Source organism: Artemia franciscana, chromosome 10, assembly GCF_032884065.1.
Source record: "Artemia franciscana chromosome 10, ASM3288406v1, whole genome shotgun sequence".
NCBI lineage: Eukaryota > Metazoa > Arthropoda > Branchiopoda > Anostraca > Artemiidae > Artemia > Artemia franciscana.
The window spans coordinates 47,639,008-47,661,218 of NC_088872.1; the positions used below are offsets into that span (position 1 = coordinate 47,639,008).

Below are 22,211 nucleotides of genomic sequence, written 5' to 3' on the forward strand. Positions count from 1 at the left end.
ATTTAAATAGTAGTGTTCCGCCTCCTCCTGGAAGGCTCCAGAAGCGTCCTTATTTTGTTTGTGATTGGAAACGTGCGTCTATGAGTTCATTTCAGTCGACTTGTGATGAACTTGTTTCAAAAATCCGCGTTCCTTTTGATCTGCTGATGGTTAGTTCTAAGAACCATCCGGCAGAATCACGAATTCGGTTGAATATTTATTGTGGTGAGCTTGTGCACGCATTACGTCTCGCTGAACAGTCAGCTGTACCATTTAGACGGGTGTGGCCTGGTACCGAAGTACCAGGCTGGTCTGCAAATGTTAATCTTTAAAACGCGTGTAGTTCGGCAAAATTCTGGCTTTCGGTTTGGCGTGAGGCTGGATGTCCTCGAGACGGGTGGGTGAATAAGCTTCGAATTCATAGTAAACGTAAATTCGCGAAAGAACTTTCACTACACCGTAGTGCAATTATTCGTTCTTCATCTCAGGCTATCCTTACCCACCCAAATAAACTTTGGTCTTCATTGTTTAAAGAAAGATCTCATGTAACAATGACCTCAATGTCTCGAGATAATTGGGTTCAGCATTATAGAAATGAATTTTCGGCTCCTGATATCAAGCTGCAAAAAAGCTTCAGTGTGAAACTGGATGATTTCTTCTCACGAAAGCGAGAAGAAAACAGTCCGGGTGTTAAAATTACGAGGTGTTCTATCCGTTCTGCTATTAGAAAACTAAAAAAAAAGAAATCGCGCGGTTGTGATGGTATATCAATTCAGCACCTGCTGTTTTGCAGCGAGCTGTTCCTTGAGCACCTTGCCCTGCTTTTTCAAATAATTTTTAACCTGGGTATAGTGCCTGATTCTTTTTCAACAGGAATATTAACACCTGTGCCTAAAAAGGGAAAGCCACTTAGCCAGTGCTCGTCTTTCCGACCTATAACTGTGGCTACAGTTTTTTGTAAGTTATTTGAGGCACTTATTGTCGATGAACTGCGGTCGAAATGCACAGTCCCAGACCATCAATTCGGTTTTCAGCCTAGTCTTGGTAGTGGTCACGCTCTTTCTGCTCTTGTTTCGGCTTTGATAGATGCTGAGAAAAGCGGTGAGAGCATAGCTCTCGCTGCACATGATGTCAGAAGGGCCTTTGATTCACTAATTCATGAGCAGATTATTTTAGATATGGGCCTAGTAGGTGTTGATTCAAGTATGTTAAACCCTTTATATGATATGTATAAAAATTTAAAAGCTAGGCTTAAGCTACCAATAACACCAAACCTGACAAATAACCCGGTACTCCCCGTTGAAAAAGGTGTAAGGCAGGGTGCATTGACATCACCTACCGCATTTAATAACAGCATCGTTAAACCACAATCTAAGTCAAATCTGACATACATTCTGAGAGGAATTGATCTATCGTTAATAAGCTATGCAGACAATGTACTTAATTTGAGCCGCCTCCTTCACGGTTTAGAGGAGAATTTTATCCAGCTTCAAGTAGAATATGGAAAAATAGGCCTTCAGTTTAACGAAAAGAAATTTGATGTGTTGTTATTTAATGCTAAGCACGGGTCTGCTGTTGATGTTAGGCTGGGTGGTGCTACTGTTCGGCTTGCCGAACACATAGTTTATTTGGGGATCCCTATTGGTCGGTCTATGCTTGAAACACGTCATCTTTTGCAGAGTCATCTGCAGAAGCGGATCTCTTTAGCGTATAGCCGTGTTGTAGTTTATAAGCGTCAGTTTGATCGGCGGATTTTGGCCCATCTATATAATGCAATGGCACTACCTCATTATCTGTATCTAAGTCCCTTTTGGAGGATTGCGGTTCAGTGCTTCATCGAATGTTCTTTATAAATTATTCCATTGTTGTGATGTTTCTTTTTTTTTTTCTCATATTCCTTTTTTTTTGTCGTTTTGTCTGTATACTCCGTCTCTGTTTACTTTGTATTGTATGACGGGTTAGAAATAAAATAAATAAATAAATAATAAATATATATAATATTTGACCAGGTACGGCGAAAGAAATCAAAAACAGGACATTTCAGTGGAAACTGGACAAAGTCCTACTTGACTTTTTGTTCTTATGTAATCAAGGGCACCAATTCACGAAAATGTAGAGGGGCCAAAATGAATTTTTAAAATCTAGGGGTGGGAAAATTGTTGTTTTTCTAAATTTTTCCTCCCATGATACATTTGAAACAATAAACAACAGTTCGAATAGGGATAAATCGTATTAGACAGAGACAAAAATAAGAAAAAAATATGGCCTACTGGATATTCTGATCACAAACGCAATGATCGTCATCAGCAGAAATACTGCTGATGACAATTACTGTGCACGTTACCGAAATATCCAGTATGTTTTTTTTTATTGTCTGTTTTTCTTTTTACTGTTTAATAAAATGATTAATCTCTTTTAGAACTGTTACTTATCGTCATGGAAATGCTGTGTGGTCTTCAAAATTAATATACCAAAATATATAATTTTCTAAATTTAAAGGGACCATGGAAATCTGGTCTCTGTCTCCCTTAATTGGACGCCCGGGAATGTAATTGTAGAAAAAAACAGGAATATTGCATATAATGCTTTTAGGAGTTGACATTACACCCAAACTGTTCTATTCCAACATTATTAGAAATCTAGCAGCTGAATTTTTTCCTAGTCTCATCTTTTCCCTTTTTTTGAACCCTGCCTATTTACAAAGCCTTGAAAAATAAATTAATTTACGACAAGATTAATTTATATATTTGTAAATACAAAATGAAATGATAACTGCTCTGGTTAAAATATAAATAAACATTAACCACACAATTTAAAACACAAAAAACTATAGCAAAATAGCTAGACTAGATCCCACCAAGGAATGTTAAACGAGATTCTTTTGTGCAAAAGAAAGACAATAGGATAAACTACACAATTTAATCATAATTTTAGTCTTTAAATGACACTTTTACAATCTTAAAAACAAATCTAAAAAAATATTTTCAAAATACATATTTGAATTAATATACACCAATATATAACCAGAATCTGGTATTTAGTCTTTTGATAATACAAATATATATTTATAGATACTAAAATTAGTTATAATTGACTAATTAAGCCTTTTCTGAAAATTTCTCGAGAACCTTTACTTTAGATATGCATTCCTCCCGTTTTCATTTGATGCGCTGGGTGTTGGTCACCCAACAAAATACGAAAACTGATTTAAGTAGCGTTGTATGGGGTCTATAATGAATACCATAATGATGAGTTATTAGGGTATGATTACACGGTTTCCGGTTCTTCTTTTTATGACATTTTCCCCAATCATTCAGTTATGGCAAATTGTCCTTCGTCTTGGTTTTCACCAAGCAATTTAAGTTCAATCTTGTTCTTTTATTCTTTATAATTTTCAGTTTTATTTTATCTCCTTTTATCCATGAATATCAGTCAAAACATCTGTAGTTTTCTTTGCTCCTGTTTTATCAACCTTAATCCTTAATATGATTAAATAAACAAATAACAACCGTTTTATTCAACTGAAAATAAGGAGCAGCTTTAAAACTAAAAAATGAAGAGAGCTTATTCCGTACATGAAGGGGAAAACCCCTTCCTCGACCCCCAACATTTTACAATAAAGTCTTTAAGTTCTTTAAAACACCTTTCATTCACATTCAACGGCCTTTGCGTTTGCGCAGTCTTTCTTTAGGAATTGTGATAAAAAGTCAAAATTTGGCACAAAGAGAGAGGGTTGAGGATGAGGAAGCCCCCCTCAAGTACGAAACAATTTCTATTCGTTTTATGGTTTAATGTTGCTCATTCTTTTCAGCTGAAAAAAACTTGTCAGTTTTTTTATTTAGTTTCTGACCGCTTTTCAGGTCATGCTAGGAAATCCCTCCCCTCCCTAAAAAACTTTCTTTAAAGAATTTCTCCCAGAAACTTTGCTCCCCACAGAAAACTCTCTCCCTCCCCCACGTAAATTCGGTATATTTCCCAATAGCAAATGAACAAGGAGTAAATTTTCCTTCTCCAACAAAATGGCTATCTCAGAATTATAATTGGATATCTTAGGTAAAAAAGACGGTGTGGGAGGGAGGGGGGCTAGTTGCCCTCCAATATTTTGGTCACTTAAGAAGGGCACTAAAACTTTCGATTTCCAGCTGAATGGACCCTCTCTCGATCTTCTAGAAAAGTTAGTTCGAAACGATCAATTCTGAGGAAAACGAAAACAACGACAAAAAAAAAGAAAAAATTAAAATAAACACGCATCCGTGAGCTTACTTCTGGCAAAAAATACAAAATTCCACATTTTCGTAGATAGGAGCTTGAAACCTCTACATAAATGGTACTCTGATGTACTGAATCCGATGGTGTGATTTTCATTAGAATCACTTTACTTTTAGAGGTGTTTCCCTCCCAAAAATCAGGCAAATTCCTTCAGGTTCTTAGCTTTTGATGGGCAATATTAAATTTAATGAATTAAAGAATACTTAATAACTTAAGGAATCAGTATAAAAGTCAATTTTTTTTATGCATCTACTGTTTTCAAAATTCCCATACTATGGATTGTTGGGAGCTTCAGTTACTAATAATAATAATGATAATTTATTTCTTACCCACAACAACACTATAAAAGTATTAAAATGTGGAGTACAAACAATTAAATACACACAAAAAAAGCAAAACATACAAAAAATGAAAAGTAATGACAATAGAAATTTTTTACGTTAATACAAAAAATTAAATAAACACACAGTAAGCCACTCCTTACTTTCAGTTCGTTACATCAAACTGCTTGACAAATAAGAATATTCTTTTACTCACTTTCACTTGGATATAAATCTACTTGAAACCTGCGTTAAAGGGTATTTTACTTCTGTTGAAAACAGATATTTTATTGTGAATGAAGTGATTCAGTCTTTTATTAGGTATTAACAATAAAAAAAGAAGATTTTGTCCATTTTTTGGAAGTTGGGGGGTCTCTTGTTTTAGATCAAATTTGTTTTATTTCACTAGTCATGAAAGCAGATTTTTGTTTTAGATCAAATTTGTTTTATTTTACTAGTTATGAAAGCAGATTTTTACTCAAGAATGAGGCAATTTTAGCTTTGATTGACAATCCCGCCGACAAAAGGAACATAAAAATTCACTGGTTTTTCAGTCAAATTCCTCAGTCAGCAGCTCAGTAAAATTCTCTCAATAAATCACCAAAGACAGGCTGATAAAAACCAACTTGCAGAGGAAACAAAGAATTAATTTCAGTTTGGGTAAAACTGAAGATAAGATTTGGAGAGCAAAAAAATACAGCAAACGCAGTACATGTATATGTACTGTATATGTACATCTATATGTAAAATACGAGATATTGTCCCAAAATACTCTTATTAATTCTTATATTACCTCTAATTTTAATAATGTATTATCACTATATTCTAAAATCCACTATCGCTTTGAAATATACTCGGCCTGTATTCAAGATTCGGTGCCTGTATTCAAGTATATTCTTTACCACGGACTGTGACCTAGTCACTCTTTTACTACGTTATAACAATAGAACAAGGGATAAAGACAAATTTTCAGACCATTATTTTTTAGGGAGACGTGGAGAGAGCTGACAAATCTGGACAATTTAAATTGCAGCACTAAAAGGAAATTTTTTAAAATTAATTTAAAAACTGACAATATTATAATATTTGTATAGTTACAAAGATTTTAGGCCAATTATATACAATTGCAAACAGAAATGAGGCAGAGATGAGCATTGGGTCCTAATAATACACAAAAAGCATAGCTCTACAGAACTGAGTTAAAGAGAAATAAACACTTTCCAATGGTTCCATGGTAAATTTTACCTTATTTCTCTTTTTCTTTGCTTGAGTTACCAAAATATTTCAGAATATTAATTCTTAATATTTCAGATTATTAATTCTTATATTACCTCTAATTTTAATAATGTACTATCACTATATTCTAAAATCCCAAAGTTTGGATTAAAAAAAAGTAGTGATCACGGCTAATCCACAGCAGTCTTTTTATGGTTTAAAACCATAGTATACAAAAAAAAATAATCAAAGGGTGGTAATAACGCTATGTCTTTCTTTGAATACCTATATATTAGTAAAGAAATTTTATTTTATTTTTTTTTTTATAATGTCCTCCTGTCAATGTATTTGATAAAAAAAAAAATTAATTTCTTGAAAATTTCCAACTCCCTGTCCAAGGGAACAATCCCCAATTCTTAAATGAAAAAAGAAATATCAAGCTATTTTTCAGTCAATCCTTCGTAAATATAATTAGACTTTATAGTTTTTACCAATTATTTCAAAAAACTCAAACTAATTAAGAGAAATTAAATCTAATTCAAAAAATAATTTTAGTAATATCTCAGCTTTATATTCAGACATACCTAAGCATAGATGGAAAAAAAAAATGTAGTTATCACAGCTAAGCCAGAGCACCTTTGATTCAGTCCTCAATAAAAGATAATAGGGTGGCGACTTCATATAACTTTTTGCACTTCCATGCATCAGTAAAGAAAAATGTATTTTTCATGATCTGTCCTATATTTGCATGTTAATTTGATGAAAATAAATAAAGTTTTAAATTTGATCAAAATTTGTGACTTCCTTTCCAAGTGAAGAATCCAGTTACAAAATGAAAAAAAGCAAGTATTGAGCTACTTTCAGTCAATCCTATAATTATATATAGTAATATATATAATAATTTATATAGTAAATATGTAAGTAATATATAGTTTAGACTTATATAAGTAATTTATATAGTAGAATAAACAGTAATATGATTATATGGTAAATATAGTTAACTTTATAATTTGTCCCAATTATTCAAAAAATTTAACGAGTTCCACGGATGTTCAAACTCAAATCTCCATAAAAATTGAGCCAGAAAGTATTCAAAAGATAACGGAATTGTGAAGTCATACAAACTAACATTAACTAAGAAACCTAAAACCTTTAAATCCTTAAAACGTATCAATAACTTCGTGCATATATTTTCTCGATGTTTCATAGGTTAAAATCAAGGCCCCGTTGGCTGGAAAGCTGCGTACTAACGTCGGTCCCAGACCATTGTATAAAGCCAGAAACCCTGCAAAAAATCATAAATTATATTAATAAGAAACCTGTTAGCTTTGTTAACAAGTTGTTAACAACACATCAAAGAATTGCCCCTGCGTTTCTCCAGTTACCCAATTAGAGCTACATTGCTTCTGGCTGATCGTAGAGTCAGACCATCGACCCCCGTTCCAAACCAAATAACCAGTGACACCAGGATTCGAACCAGGGCTAACCACTCCACAAACGGCTCAGTTTTTTGAAGTCTGACCAGCGTCTAAAAATAAGTCAAAGAACGTATTAATGATGTTAAATCTCTTAATCTTGACAACACATTTAACGTTGATCATGATCATGTTGTTGATCATTTAACGTTGATCATGTTGATCACGAGATTTAAATGTGCAAAACTCTAATAACGTAAACAACTGGAATTTTTTTTCCAATTTCTCTAGTAAATTTACCTGTGCTACCTGTGTGTAAATCTCCCAAAATTCATTTAATGTGTGTCTCTTTGGACGTTTTAACACCTCTTTTAAGAACGTTTAACGTTTGGAACTTAAACATTAAGGACGTTTTAACTTCACTTCGCTTACATGTAAACGAAAATTGTCACTGAAATTGCGAAAAACAGCAATCAGGAAATTTTTTCCCGTTTAAATCCTAAATATTGGACAGACAAGGGTTGAATTTTACCCCTTATCTCCTAAACGAAAAAGAAAAGTACGTTGCTTTTCTATTACACACTTTAAATTGCATTTAAGCTCTGGCACACAATGAATATTCTTTTCCATGATGGGGTTAAAACTGTATTCAAGAGTTTAAGTTGAATTTGAAGGTAAAGTAGTAGCGTTTCTTACTTTTATCTATATTCACATCGAAACTTCGAGCCCGGTCTATAACACTTTTCTAAATATATTTTATGGAGCGCAGTGATTTTCTTTTTTCTGTGATAAAGTTTAAGTTGCATGTAAGACTTTAAGTAGCATTTGATGATAAGGTTGTAGCCTTTCTTGCGTCTATCTTTTTTCACATCGAAACGTCAAGCCCAGCCTTTAACGTTTTTCTAAATACATTCTCTAGCACGTAGTGAATATTCTTTTCTATGATATGGTTTAAGTTGTATGTATGAATTTAAGTTGCATTTGATGATAAGGTTGTAGTGTTTCTTATGTCTATCTATTTTCACATCGAAACGCCCAGTCCAGTCTTTAACGTTTTTCTAAATTTAAACTCTGGAACGCAGTAGATTTTATTTTCTATGATATAGTTTAAATTGCATTGAAGACTTTAAATGGTATTTGATAAAGACGTTTTAATGTTTCTCACCTCTATTTATTTTCACACCAAAACGTCGAGCCCTGTCTTTAACGTTTTTCTAAATCTATTTTCTGGAATACATTGAATTTTCTTTCCTATGATATAGTTTAAATTGCATTGAAGACTTTAAGTTGCATTTTATGATAAGGTAGAAGCGTTTCTTGCGTCTATCTTTTTTCAAATCGAAACGTCGAGCCCAGTTTTTAACGTTTTTCTAAATCTATTTTCTGGGACGCAGTGAATTTTCTTTCCTATGATATAGTTTAAATTGCATTGAAGACATTGTTACATTTAATGATAAGGTTGAAGCGTTTCTTGCGTCTATCTTTTTTTCACATCGAAACGTCAAGCCCAGTCTTTAACGTTTTTCTATATCTATTCTCTGGAACGCAGTGAATGTTCGAAACATCGAAACACGGAGCCCAGTCTTAAATATTTTTCTAAATCTATTCTCTGGAACGCAATGAATTTTTTTCTATAATATAGCTTAAATTGTATTTAAGACTTTGTTGTATTTATTGATAAGGTTGTAGCGTTTCTTGCGTATATCTTTTTTCACAACGAAACGTCGAGCCCAGTCTTTAACATTGTTCTAAATTTATTCTCTGGAACGCAGTAAATTTTCGAAACATCGTAATATCGAGCCCCATCTTTAACGTCTTTCTAAATCTATCCTCTGGAATGCAGTGAATTTTTTTTAATGATATAGTTTAAATTGCATTTGATGATAATGTTGTAGCGTTTGTTACGTCTATCTATATTCACATCGAAACGTCCCGCCCAGTCTTTAAGGTTTTTCTAAATCTATGCTCTGGAAGGCATTACATTTTATTTTCTATGATATAGTTTAAATTGCATTTAAGATTTTAAGTTGCATTTGATGATAAGGTTGTAGCGTTTCTTGCGTCTATCTTTTTTCACATCGAAACGTCGAGCCCAGTCTTTAACGCTTTTCTACGTCTACTCTCTGGAACTCAGTGAATGTTTGAAACTTCGAAACACCGAGCCCAGTCTTTAACATTTTTCTAAATCTATTCTCTGGACCGCCGTGAATTTTCTTTTCTATGATACACCTTAAATTGTATTTAAGGCATAAGTCTTAAATACAGACTTTTGATGATAAGGTTGTAGCTTTTCTTATGCCTATCTATTTTCACATCGAAAAGTTGAGCCCAGTCTTTAACGTTTTTCTAAATCCATGTTATGGAACGCAGTAAATTTTCCTTTCTATTACATAATTTAAATTGCATTTAAGACTTTAAGCTGTATACGATGATAAGGTAATAGTATTTCTTAATTCTATCTATTTTTACATCGCAACGTAAAGCTCAGTCTTCAACGTTTTCCTAAATCTAATCTCTGAATAGCAGTGAATATTCTTTTCTCTGATATAGTTTAAATTGTATTTAAGACTTTAAATTGTATTTGATGATAAGGTTGTAGCGTTTCTTCCTATTTTCGCATATTAATCATTATTTATTTTCACATCGAAATGTCGGGCCCAGTCTTTAATTTTTTTTCTAAATCTATTCTCTGGAACGCAGTGAATATTCTTTTCTAATATAGATTCAATTCCATTTAAGACTAAGTTGCATTTGATGATACGGTTGTAGCATTTTTACGTTTATCTATTTTCACATCGAAACGTAGAGCCCAGTCTTTAACGTTTTTCTAAATCTATTCTCTGAACCCCATTGAATATTTTTTTTTTCTATGATATAGTTTAAATTGTATTTAAGATACAGAGTCTTTAAGGTCTATTTAAGACTTTAAGTTGTATTTGACGATAAGGTTGTAGCGTTTTTACGTCTATCTGTTTTCACATCGAAACTTTGTGCCCAGTCTTTACGTTTTTCTAAATCTATTCTTTGCAACGCAGTGAATATTCTTTTCTAAGATATAATTTAAATCGTATTGAAGACTATAGGTTACATTTAATGATAAGGTTGTAGCGTTTCTTACGCCTACCTATTTTGACATCGAAACATTAAGCCCGGACTTTAACGTTTTTCTAAATCTGTTCGCTAGAACGGAGTGAAGATTCTTTTCAATGATATACTTTAAATTGTATTTAAGACTTTAAGTTGCATTCGATGATAAGGTTATAGCGTTTCTTACGTTTATCTATTTTCACATCGAAACGTCGAGCCCTGTCTTTAACGTTTTTCAAAATCTATTCTCGGGAACGCAGGGAATATTCTTTTCTATGATATAGTTTAAATTGTATTTCAGACTTTAAGTTGCATTTGATGATAATGTTGTAATGTTTCTGATGTCTATCTACTTTCCCATAGAAAGGTTGAGCCCAGTCTAGCATTTTTCTAAATCTATTCTCTGGAATGCACTGAATATTCTTTTCCATGATATAGTTTAAATTGTATTTAAGACTATAAGTTGCATTTGATGATAAGGTTGTAGCGTTTCTTAAGTCTATCTATTTTCACATCGAAACGTCGAGCCTAGTCTTTAACGTTTTTCTAAATCCATTAATTGGAACGCAGTGAATATTCTTTTCTATGATATAGTTTAAATTGTATTTGAGACTTCAAGCTGCATTTGATGATAAGGTTGTAACGTTTCATACGTCTATCTATTTTTACATCTAAAGGTCACGCCCATTCTTTAACATTTTTCTAAATCTGATCACTGGAACGCAGTGAATATTCTTTTCTATGATATAGTTTAAATTGTATTTAAGACTTTAAGTTGCATTTGGTGATAAGGTTGTAATGTTTCTTATGTCTATCTACTTTCACATAGAAAGGTTGAGCCTAGTCTAACATTTTTCTAAATCTATTCTCTGGAACGCACTGAATATTCATTTCTATGATATACTTTAAATTATTCTTAAGAATCTAAGTTGCATTTGATGATAAGGTTATAGCGTTTCTTACGTCTATCTATTTTCACACTGAAACGTCAAGCCCAGTCTTATGGGTTGTCCCCTCTTCAACGTCTCGCTCTTTACGCTAAAGACTCTTTGCCACAATTCTACTTTTTAAAACAATTAAAAGCTTTAGCGTAAAGAGCGAGGCGTTGATAAATAGCGAGGTATTTAGGAGGAGATAAATACCTCGCTTTTCATGCTAAAGTATTTTTAGTAATTTCAACTATTTACTCTACGGCCTTTCTGATTCAGGGGTCATCCCTAAAGAATTGAGACAAAACTTACGATTTAGTATAAAGAGCGAGGCATTAACGAGGGTACAAACCCCCTTATATACATAATAAAAATATAAGAATATAAAAGCTTGTTACGTAAGTTAATTCTTAAGTTACTTATATTTTTTACTAATAGAAACGTTAGTTAAAAATTAAAAGTTATAGTTGCCTTTTTATGTAACCGAAAAATTGGAGGGAAACTAGGCCTCCTTCCCCACCTCTTATTTCTCAAAATCGTTTGATCAAAACAAAGAGAAAGCCATTTAGCCAAAAAAGGAATTAATATGCAAATTTCATTTTAATAATCTGTTAATCTTATTCAATACAAAAAATTCAATAAGATTGGACAAGTCCTATGGTGGAGAGCCAAAATCAAACATGCATTAATTCAAAAACGTTCAGAAATTAAATGAAAAAAACTAGTTTTTTTAACTGTAAGTAAGGAGCGACATTAAAACTTAAAACGAACAGAAATTACTCCGTATATGAAATAGGTTGTCCCCTCTTCAACGCCTCGCTCTTTACGCTAAAGCTTTTAATTGTTTTAAAAAGTAGAATTGTGGCAAAGAGTCAAACTTTAGCGTAAAGAAACTTTAGCGTATTCTTTTCTAATATAGATTCAATTCCATTTAAGACTACGTTGCATTTGATGATACGGTTGTAGCATTTTTACGTTTATCTATTTTCACATCGAAACGTTGAGCCCAGTCTTTAACGTTTTTCTAAATCTATTCTCTGGAAAGCAGTGAATATTCTTTTCTATGATATAATTTAAATTGTATTTAAGACTTTTTAAGTTGCATTTGATGATAAGGTTGTAGCGTCTCTTAAGTCTATCTATTTTACGCAGTGAATATTCTTTTCTATGATACAGTTTAAATTGTATTTAAGACTTTAAGTTCCAGAGAATAGATTTAGACAAGCGTCTAAGACTGGGCTCTGTGTTTCGACATTTCGTGAATTTTCTGGCAACAATATTTTTTTTTTTTTTTTTATCATAATCCTTTATTTATCAAAGTCCTTTCCGAGTTCGAGACACAAAGTCCCACTTTAACTATTTGGGGAAAATATAAGCTTCTACCCTATGACAAAAGCATCCATTAGGGAATTTCTTTAAAGCGTTTTAATAGCATTGGGTATATATTTCATAACCTTGTAAGAAACCCTGTTCTCTTACAAATTATTTCATTTGAATAATTTGCTTGTCTTTAAACTATAATTTGCTTGTCATTGTCTTTTAAACTCCTAAGATTAAAGGAATAAGAATTCCTAATCTGCAGGTAGATTTACATACTAAATTTAAAACTTCATTTTACTTTTTTAATTTGTCCCTCTTCTTTGTTTCTGTCTATTGGTGCCCTAATTTGGAAATACCGTACTCCATAAGATGACATAAGAATTTACCTTCATTTCTGAAAATGTTCATTAGAACTGGAAAAATCCGTCCCCCAGATCCTGCAACTTGCAGCCGTGATTTCACAACGTCAAATGGAAAGATAACTGTCCAGAAGTATATTCCGCCCATACCTCCAGCCACCCATGTCCTCAACGGGCCTAAATTGAATAAACACATATTAAGAAAGTTCGATAACAAGATGTCATTTTGCCAGTCTCAGTGTCGGCTGACAGTTTCAAAGATAAAGGGTCCGTTATTAAATTTTTCAGCACCAAAAGTGACTTCTGAAGCAATTTTGGCATAAATTGGGTATCTTAGTTGTGGTAACAGTTCAAAAAGCTAAAGAGAGGCTAGTTTAAAACAAAGGAAAACTATAATTTATTACTAATTATGAAGCAAAACCTTGTCTAATCAATGGGCTTAGAGCATCAATAATGTGCATCCTGAATTTCATTCATGGCAGTTAGCACAACAGGAAACTTCCAAAGCGGTAAAATATTCAATGAGACTTCTTTGGAGAAGATTTTTCATGTTTTCAAGTAATTTCATGTTACTCCATTAAATCGAAAAAAATTACGATTTCTTTTTGTATATTTCGTTAATTCTTAGGTTCGCGACCCAAACTAAAAAAAATCGTTATGGACGAGATAGGGTGATTCTTTGAGGTGATTAAATGAAAAAAACAAGTTTTTTCAACTGAAAGTAAGGAGCGACATTAAAACTTAAAACGAACAGAAATTACTTCGTATATGAAAGGGGCTGCTTCCTCATCAGCGCCCCGCTCTTTACGCTAAAGTTTGACTCTTTCTCTCAACTCTTCTTTTTAAAACAGTAAAAAACTTTAGCGTAAAGAGCGCGGCGTTGATGAGGAAGCAGCCCCTTTCATATACGAAGTAATTTCTGTTCGTTTTAAGTTTTAAAGTCGCTCCTTACTTTCAGTTGAAAAAACTTGTTTTTTTATTTAATTTCTGAACGTTTTTGAATCAATGCATGTTTTCATTTTGGCTCTCCGCAGAGAAATAATTATAACGAAATTTGCATGTTTTTTTTTTTTTGGGGGGGGGGGGCTGAATGGCTTTCTCATAATTTTGATCGAATGATTTTGAGAAAAAAAGAGCGGGGGAGGAAGCCTAGTTGCCCTCCAATTTTTTGGTTAATAAAAAAGGCAACTAGAACTTTTAATTTTTTACGAATCTTTTTATTAGTAAAAGATATTCGTAACTTATAAACTAGCTTACGTAAAGAATTTTTTATTCTCATGTTTTTATTACACATATGAGAGGGTTCGCCCCCTCGTCAGTACCTCTCTCTTTACACTAAATCTTAAATTTTGGCCCAATTCATTAAGAATGACCCCTGAATCACAAAAGCCGTAGAATAAATAGTTGACATTACTAAAATACTTTAGCGTAAAGAGCGAGGTATTAGGAGGAGGTGAGCCCCTCATATGGGTAATAATTTCTGTTCGTTTTAAGTTTTAATGCTGCTCCTTACTTCCAGCTGAAAAAACCTTTTTCATATTTATTTTTTCATTGTTTTTTTTTTAAATAATGCTAGTAAATCCTGCGATCCCTTCATGGAAATTTTCTTCCCCCATGACAAATTCCTCAATGGAAAATTCCCCCAGTATATCCCCCTCTTTTCAACCCCTCCCGCCAACCAAAAAATCCTCCTGAAAACACCTCTACACTTCCCAATAACCATTACTATATGTAAGCACTGGTCAAAGTTTGTAACTTGTAGCCCCTCCCACGGGGACTGTGGAGGAGTAAGTCGTCCCCAAAGACATAGTTATAAGGTTTTTCGACTATGCTGAATAAAATGGCTATCTCAGAATTTTGATTCGTTGACTTCGGGAAAATAATTAGCGTGGGAGGGGGCCTAGGTGCCCTCCAATTTTTTTGGTCACTTAAAAAGGGAACTAGAACTTTTCATTTCCGTTAGAATGAGCCCTCTCGCAACATTCTAGGACAACTGGGTCGATACGATCACCCCTGAAAAAAAAAAGAAAAAAAAAAAAAAAAAAACACGCATCCGTGATCTGCCTTCTGGCAAAAAATACAAAATTCCACATTTTTGTAGATAGGAGCTTCAAACTTTTACAGAAGGGTTCTCTGATACGCTGAATCTGATGGTGTAATTTTCGATAAGATTCTATGACTTTTAGGGGGTGTTCCCCCCTATTTTCTAAAATCACACAAATTTTCTCAGGCTCGTAACTTTTGGTGCGTAAGACTAAACTTGATGAAACTTATATATTTAAAATCAGCATTAAAATGCGATTCTTTTGATGTAGCCATTGGTATCAAAATTCCATTTTTTAGAGTTTTGGTTTCTATTGAGCCGGGTCGCTCCTTACTACAGTTCGTTACCACGAAATGTTTGATTCAAACGACCTAAAAATAACAGAGAAAGGAGGAGAGTAGAGAGCTTCCCAAATCAAGAAAAAACAAAAAATAATCTTTAATACACTAAATATATTTTAAATATAGGTTAAAGTAAAAGGATGAAGCCAAATAAAACAACTCTCTCAGACAAAATGTAAACTTTATTTTGCTAAAATTTGCCAAATCTCCCTTGAACATTAAGGCTAATAAGAGAAGTTTTTATTGAAATAGTTTTCTATCTCTCTGCTTGATTGAAAGAGTAGGAACAATCAGGGATCAGAGCCATATCCAGGATTTTTTTCGAGTGGGGGGGGGGGTAAAAATATTTTTTCTGGGGGAGGGTTACAAATTTTTTTTAAACGCTTGAAAAATATGTTTATATTCATTTTTGTTACGTTTTTTACGAGTCAGACAAATATTTTGGAAAGGGGGGGGGGGGGGTTTGGACCCCTTACCCCCCCCCCTACCACAGATACGTCCTTGCCAGCAATAGTGGTAATAGAAACCTTTCCCTTTTATTTTTTAGGGTGGTAAGACAAGAAGCTTTAAGGAGGGAAGAGTATGAAGTTTTACACTGTTTGTATACAATCCCGAGAGTGTTTCAAAATAGAAAAGGCAATTGCCAGCGTTGACTTGCCGATGAGAGGGCCACAAGCTCATTTTACACGCCGTGGAATCAAACAGCTGCAGTGCCTGTGGATAAAGTTCGGATTGGTACTAGGAGGCCTAATTGGAACGTTGATTCTGAATTAATCGTGCTAAGGAAAAAGCCAAATTTTGTCTGCGCATGTGATCGACCATCGTCCTCTCTGTATTCTCACAGATCGACATCGACCTCGGAACTGTATTCTCTGTGAAATAAAAGTGTAAACTTAAATATACGGCCAGTTTGAAGAGAGCACGCTTAAATGCATAGGCCCTACCGATAAGGCCTCCTGGAATAAGGTAATTAATAGTGAGAAATGTTCCTCATCTGCCCTATTTTGTCTCCAGCTAGCTAACTTTGTTGATCATTCTAAGTGTGTCTTCAGTGTATTTAACAGTTTTCTTCAGTCTTTTTGTTTAAGTTCCTTAAACCGCTATTACCATACCGTGTCCTGAAGGCTCACGTCCAGCCTGTAGCAATATTTTATATTCGCCGGGCTTTAAGAAAAATTAAGCGTTCAAATAGCCTTGATGGCGACGGCCTTTCTTACCGACTTTTTGCTTATGATTGTCCTGCTCTACTTAACCATCTAAAAATACTTTTCCAGTCATGCTTAGCACAGTCGCTTGTTCCAGATAGTTTCCTTTGTGGCCATGTAACGTCCATTCAAAAGAGAAGCAAGGACCCTACGTCATGTGCAAATTATCGTCCCTTTAGAGTATTGGGATTTCTTAAGTAAGTTACTTGAACATTTATTACTACCAGAAATTGAGTCGAAATGTGATTTTACGCCTTTTCAGTTTGGTTTTCGGAAAAGTTTCGGCTGCTCCCATGCACATCATGTTTTAAGCCTGCTCATGAAAGATGCCGTAAAAACTAAAATGTCTTTATACTATCTTACTGTTGACATTTCTGGGGCTTTCGACAATATTTTGCACTCTCAGGCTCTATTTTTCCTTGCGTCTTCAGGTGTTGATCCTTCTGTACTATTTTTATTGTCTTCTTGGTATTCAAAGTCTGAAATTAAAGTTACCTGGAATGGCCAAATATCTGACCCGATAAAAATTAATAAGGGAGTTCGGCAAGGTGCCGTGTTGTCTCCTAGTATATTTAAATGTGTGCTTGCATCGTGCCTACGTCCCCTTAAAAGTTCTGTTTCTTACGGTAATATTGGTTTGTCTTCTGTTGCATATGCAGACGACGTTCTTCTTGTTGCCCGGACTCGCCGTGGATTGCTTTCAAATTTTACTATATTAACCAATAAACTATCTAAGATTGGACTGTCACTTAATGCGTCTAAATGCGAGTTTATTTGTTTTAATAGCCCTTATGCGGTCGCACCATTCGTTGCTGGGACTGCAGTTCTATCCTGTTCTTCTTTAGTTAGTTGGCTTTGTCTGTGTTTTGGCCCAATACTTTCCACTACCTGTTCATCCCTAGTGAATCAAGCCGTGAAAAACCTACGCGTCACTTACGGGAAAATATCCTCAAACAAAAGCCATTACAACCGCAACGGTTTGTGCATTATTTATAACGCTTATTGCGCCCCTTTGATTTTGTTTTTATCAGGCATGGCTCGTTTGTTTCGTAAGAAAGATCGTCACACTCTACGTGCGGCTTATTTCAAATATTGCAAATTCCTCCTCCGGCTTCCTAGATTGCACCGAAACAGAAAAGTCATTGCTCGATTTGGTTTAATAGATGTGCATTCTCGGATTCGGTCTTCCAGTGATGATTTATGTAAAAAGACTATCAACTTTGTTCACGTTTATGACCCTCTGCAGCCCTTTTTCTATACTGATACTGGTTAATTAGTCCATGTTATCTTTGTTAGTTTGAATTTTTTTCGCTGTTTATCGTTTTTTTATTTATTTATTTATAATACTCTGTACTTTGTGTTTTTTGTACTTTTACGGGTAATAAAGTTCATTTATTCATTCATTCATACAGTTCGTGGTAACGAACTGTAAAAGTAAGGAGCAACCCAGCTCAATGGTAACTGAACTCTAAATATTGGAATTTTGATACCAATAGATATACCAAAAGAATCAACTTATTATGTTGATTCCAAATATAGAAGTCTTATTAAGTTTAGTCTTACCCATCAAAAACCATGAGCCTAGAAAAAATTGCCGGATTTTCTAAAAAAAGGGAAACACCCTAAAAGTGAAAGAATCTTACTGAAAATCACACCATCAGATTCGGCGTTTCAAAGAACCTAATTTAGAGGTTTCAGGCTCCAATCTGCAAAAATGTGGAATTTTACATTTTTTGCCAGAAGAAGGATCATGGATTTATGTTCATTTGTTTGTTTGCTTTTTTCCCCAGGGTGATTTAACCCAGGGACCCTAGAATATTGGGAGTAGGCTCATTCCAATGGAAATTAAGTCCTTTTGTCCTTTTTAAGTTACCAAAAAGATTGGAGGACAATAAGACCCCCTCCCATACTCCTTTTTTTATATTGTCCAATCAAAATTTTAAGATGCCCGTTTTGTTCAACATAGTTGAAAGGCAGAACAACCAGCCTTTGGAAACAACACGAGCATCCACAGCCTTTGCGGAAAGGTCTTTCAGTTATAAAATTGGCCCATTTAATATTATTTTGTTATTGGGAAGTATGCATACACTTTTCCGGTGAGGAGTTTCGAATTTTCTGCTGGGGGGATTTTCCACTGCGCGAAATTTCCATGAGTAGTAAACTTTCAAGGGCGTGAATTTTTCAGGGGAAATTTTACACTGAGGGAATTCGCCAGGATTCCTTTACGAAATTTTTCTTATGTCTTAAGGCCAATTTTTCTTATACCAGAAGATCTTGAAGCCAGATTTCCTGGCATCATTAAAAAACAATACGAAATTATATAAAAACAAAACAAGTTTTTTCAACTAAAAGTAAGGAGCAACATTAAAACTTAAAACGATCAGAAATAATTTCGTATATGAAGGAGATTGCCCCCTCCTTAACTACTCGCTCTTTGCGCTAAAGTTTCCATTTTGTCCCAACTCTTTAAGAACGAAATTAAGACCTGAAAAACAAGCATCATTTAATAAGAACAACAAGAAGCTTTTTTAAAAGTACTTAAAAAAACGTTGGCATGAAGAGCGAGGTGTTGAGGAGGGGGTACCCCCTAATATACGTAATAATTTCTGCTCGTTTTAAGTTTTAATGTTGCTCCTTATTTTCAGTTAAAAAAACGTGTTTTGTTTTTATTTAATTACTTTAAAGCTCATAGAAACGGAACAGTAGTGACATACCAATGTCCTCCTTTGTCTTGCCAGAGGGAGTTAATAAATTTTTCGTGACTTCCATACCTCCGAACAAAGCAAAATATCCAGGCATTTCTCGGGCTATTGTTGCTGAAAGCCCATGGAATAACCCACGCATACCTTCAGTTTTCAGAATGCTTTCAGTCATGCTAAGCGGCCCAATTTTCACCTAGAAAATTAAAATGCAACAAGTTTAGTCCTCCTAAAAAAGAAAATCTTAAGTGAAAAATCAAAAGCTATTGATACGATTCCGAAGCTCTCAAGTCTAATTTGGTAAAGTTATCTAAAAATTGAGAAATAAACTAATTTATCGTCAAATGTACTTAAAAACTAAAAAAAAAAGAATTGTTTAGCCTCCGCAAAGTTGAAAATTTTTAGGACTGATGACAAAATTGAGAGGCAGTCATTAAATTCCATAAGGTTTTTTTTTTACAAACACAACTATTATGTCATGACCACTTCAAGCTTTTATGCTTAGTAGTAAAAAAATGTTTAATTCATACCTTCTCCCTAGTTATTTTTTCCCAGGAGTAAGAAAAATAAATTGTCTTAGGTTTAGCAAATCAGAAAACAGCAAAATAAAGAGCGTTTTACTCAAATTTTGGATTTTTTTTTACTTTTATTTGTCTCCTTTTTAATTTTTGCATTTGAAACTTAATGTATTTTACATTTTATATTTAAAGACATTTGGTTCTGGAACCCTAGAGGACTTAAAGCAAAAGAGCACTCAGTGCAAAATACTTAGCTATAAATCATCTAAAAGCGGTCCTTCTAACTTTAACTATTTAACACTTTTCAACTTCAAGAAATCTTGCAACAAACATCAATCTTTATATTTCATGCTACCACTAAATTATTTGGCAAGCATTACTTGATGAAAAAGTAGCAGAATTTATTAAAAATATTGAGGTAAAAAATGTGGTCATTTTAGTGGATGCTTGAGGATAAAATAACAGAGGCGGATACAAATATAAGGTTTGAGTTGGGCACCAGCGAAACTTAGGCTTCTCCATTGATATATTTCGCCCATCCATCCCTGTAATTGGTTCAGCTCTTGTTTTATGAGGGGGGAGCACATGCATCTAGAACCATTCCCTGGATCCGCTCCTGTATAGCATTATGGGATATGTCAATCCTTTTGAGGGTTGAATTGAATGGGGTTGAATTAAACTGAGGTTGAGTTACACACACCAAATACGAAAAAAAATATTTAAACATTCACCATTAGCAAATCATGCATACAATTTTGTTGTATTTTCCAATTTTGTCTTGATATTACTTTCTTTAAAACTGTAACTAACTTCAATTGTAACTATGATAATCAGCTTATTTTCAAAACAAACAGAAATAAAAGTAAAAACAAAACATGAATAAAAAAAAAATGACCGAAAGATAATAGCAGAGCCAGTTTTCAAAATTGTCTTTCAATACATCAAGGATTCGTAAGCGAAAATAAAAACACAATAATAAACGAAATAAACATAAATGTGTCAATAAAAAGGTAACAATTTGAATTTTTACAGTCGTCTATAATTTTTATTTCTGTTATATTCTTTTTGAGCAAATTAAAATTATAAAAAGAACATACTATTATTTTTATACCAAGAAAAAAATTGCACATCTTCTCAAAATTCTTTATGGAATACAAAATGAATACTGCTTGGTCGCACACGGGCCCTACGTAGCGCATGCTCCCAGAGATAAAATAACAATTGATAACCTCTGATAGCTAAAATCTGTAGCAACTCATCCACAGAGGCAGCATTGCTTCGAGACAGATAAAAAATCATTACTGAGAAATTAGCTCTTCATCCCCACTAACTTTTATTGAGCCAAATATATTTCGGGTTCCTATACTAATGACCAAAATATAAGGACAACGCCTAAAGCGAACACCCCTCTCTATAAAAAAAAAAAAAAAAAAAAAAAAAAAAAAAAAAAAAAAAAAAAAAAAAAAAAAAAAAAAAAAAAAAATGGGAAGGATCTAGCATCCTAAGGACTATAATTGGCAAGCTGTCTCTTGTCGAGGATCAGATCTTTTTAGATCCGATCAGTCTGCTTGAACATATTTTAAGGACAAGAAACCGCAATCATCATTTTTCTCCACCAAAGGGATTGAATTGTTCCTTTTCTTTAGAAGGGCACAACTAATACACTAAATACTATCTTGGCAAACTTGCGTTGAACTCTAAACCTCTCTTCTGATAGATATCCTTATAACAAGAAATTATACTCCTCTAAATCCCTATGCGGAGTTCATACTCTGAACGGACACCCATAGACACGGTTAGAATTTTAACTTTTCCCTAGCAGTATGCTGGGGCATAATCTAACATCCTCCTATTTTAAATATGCTGATGCAAGATTAGGAGACACTTAGCAACATTTCCCTGTTGCCCGTAAGGATCATATTAGACCCAACTTCCTAACGACACAAATAGGGTGATAATACCCCTTTCATCCATCCCCTCTCCTCCCCAAAGGGTAAAACCATATATAGGCTGTAAAAACGCGCATTTAGGATACTCATTGTTAGTCCAAAACGTTTGGTAGTAATACGACAGCCCCTTTCGATATATATCATGATAGCTACAATTTACGGAGTCCTTCGCCCCCCGTTCCAAGAGGTCAGACTGGATACGTACCTACGAAAGGCAACATGTAACTTAGAACACTTGCTTTGATTTCCCTCCCAGTTCGCTTGTAATCAATTACCTATTCCGGTAAATGTTTTGAACAAAATTCATAGACCCTTCCCCCTAAACCCTAGGAAATTCCATGTTCTAAATAAGTTCTACATAAGAAAACCTCTAGGAAATGAACTTTGGAAATTCCCTTGTTTCTAACTCGTTTTGGTAGATATAGAAAAGGACATTCCCTTCTTAATAGGAAATTTTGACAACTTCTACAATGTTTTGAAGAGCTTTATTCCCGTTCTTCCACTTCCAATGGAAAAGAAGTTTCGAATTTTTAACTCTTACAGCTTCCTTGCCACAGAATAC

General features: G+C 33.9%; 1 protein-coding gene across 3 annotated transcripts in view; it reads right to left on the reverse strand.

Annotated features, from left to right (window-relative positions):
• Positions 1 to 2,707: 2,707 nt before the first annotated feature.
• LOC136032282 (mitochondrial ornithine transporter 1-like) overlaps positions 2,708 to 22,211 on the reverse strand; it is a 41,247-nt gene continuing 21,743 nt past the window's right edge. For 2 of the 3 annotated variants that reach the window (XM_065712545.1, XM_065712547.1), the window contains 3 exons: positions 19,198 to 19,378; positions 12,921 to 13,070; positions 2,708 to 7,068 (listed from right to left, as the gene is read on the reverse strand). In XM_065712545.1, the coding sequence (XP_065568617.1) occupies positions 6,944 to 7,068; positions 12,921 to 13,070; positions 19,198 to 19,378 (456 nt within the window). In that variant the 3' untranslated portion in view covers positions 2,708 to 6,943. The remainder of the gene's footprint in view (positions 7,069 to 12,920; positions 13,071 to 19,197; positions 19,379 to 22,211) is intronic. The other variant, XM_065712546.1, reaches the window with a different exon arrangement.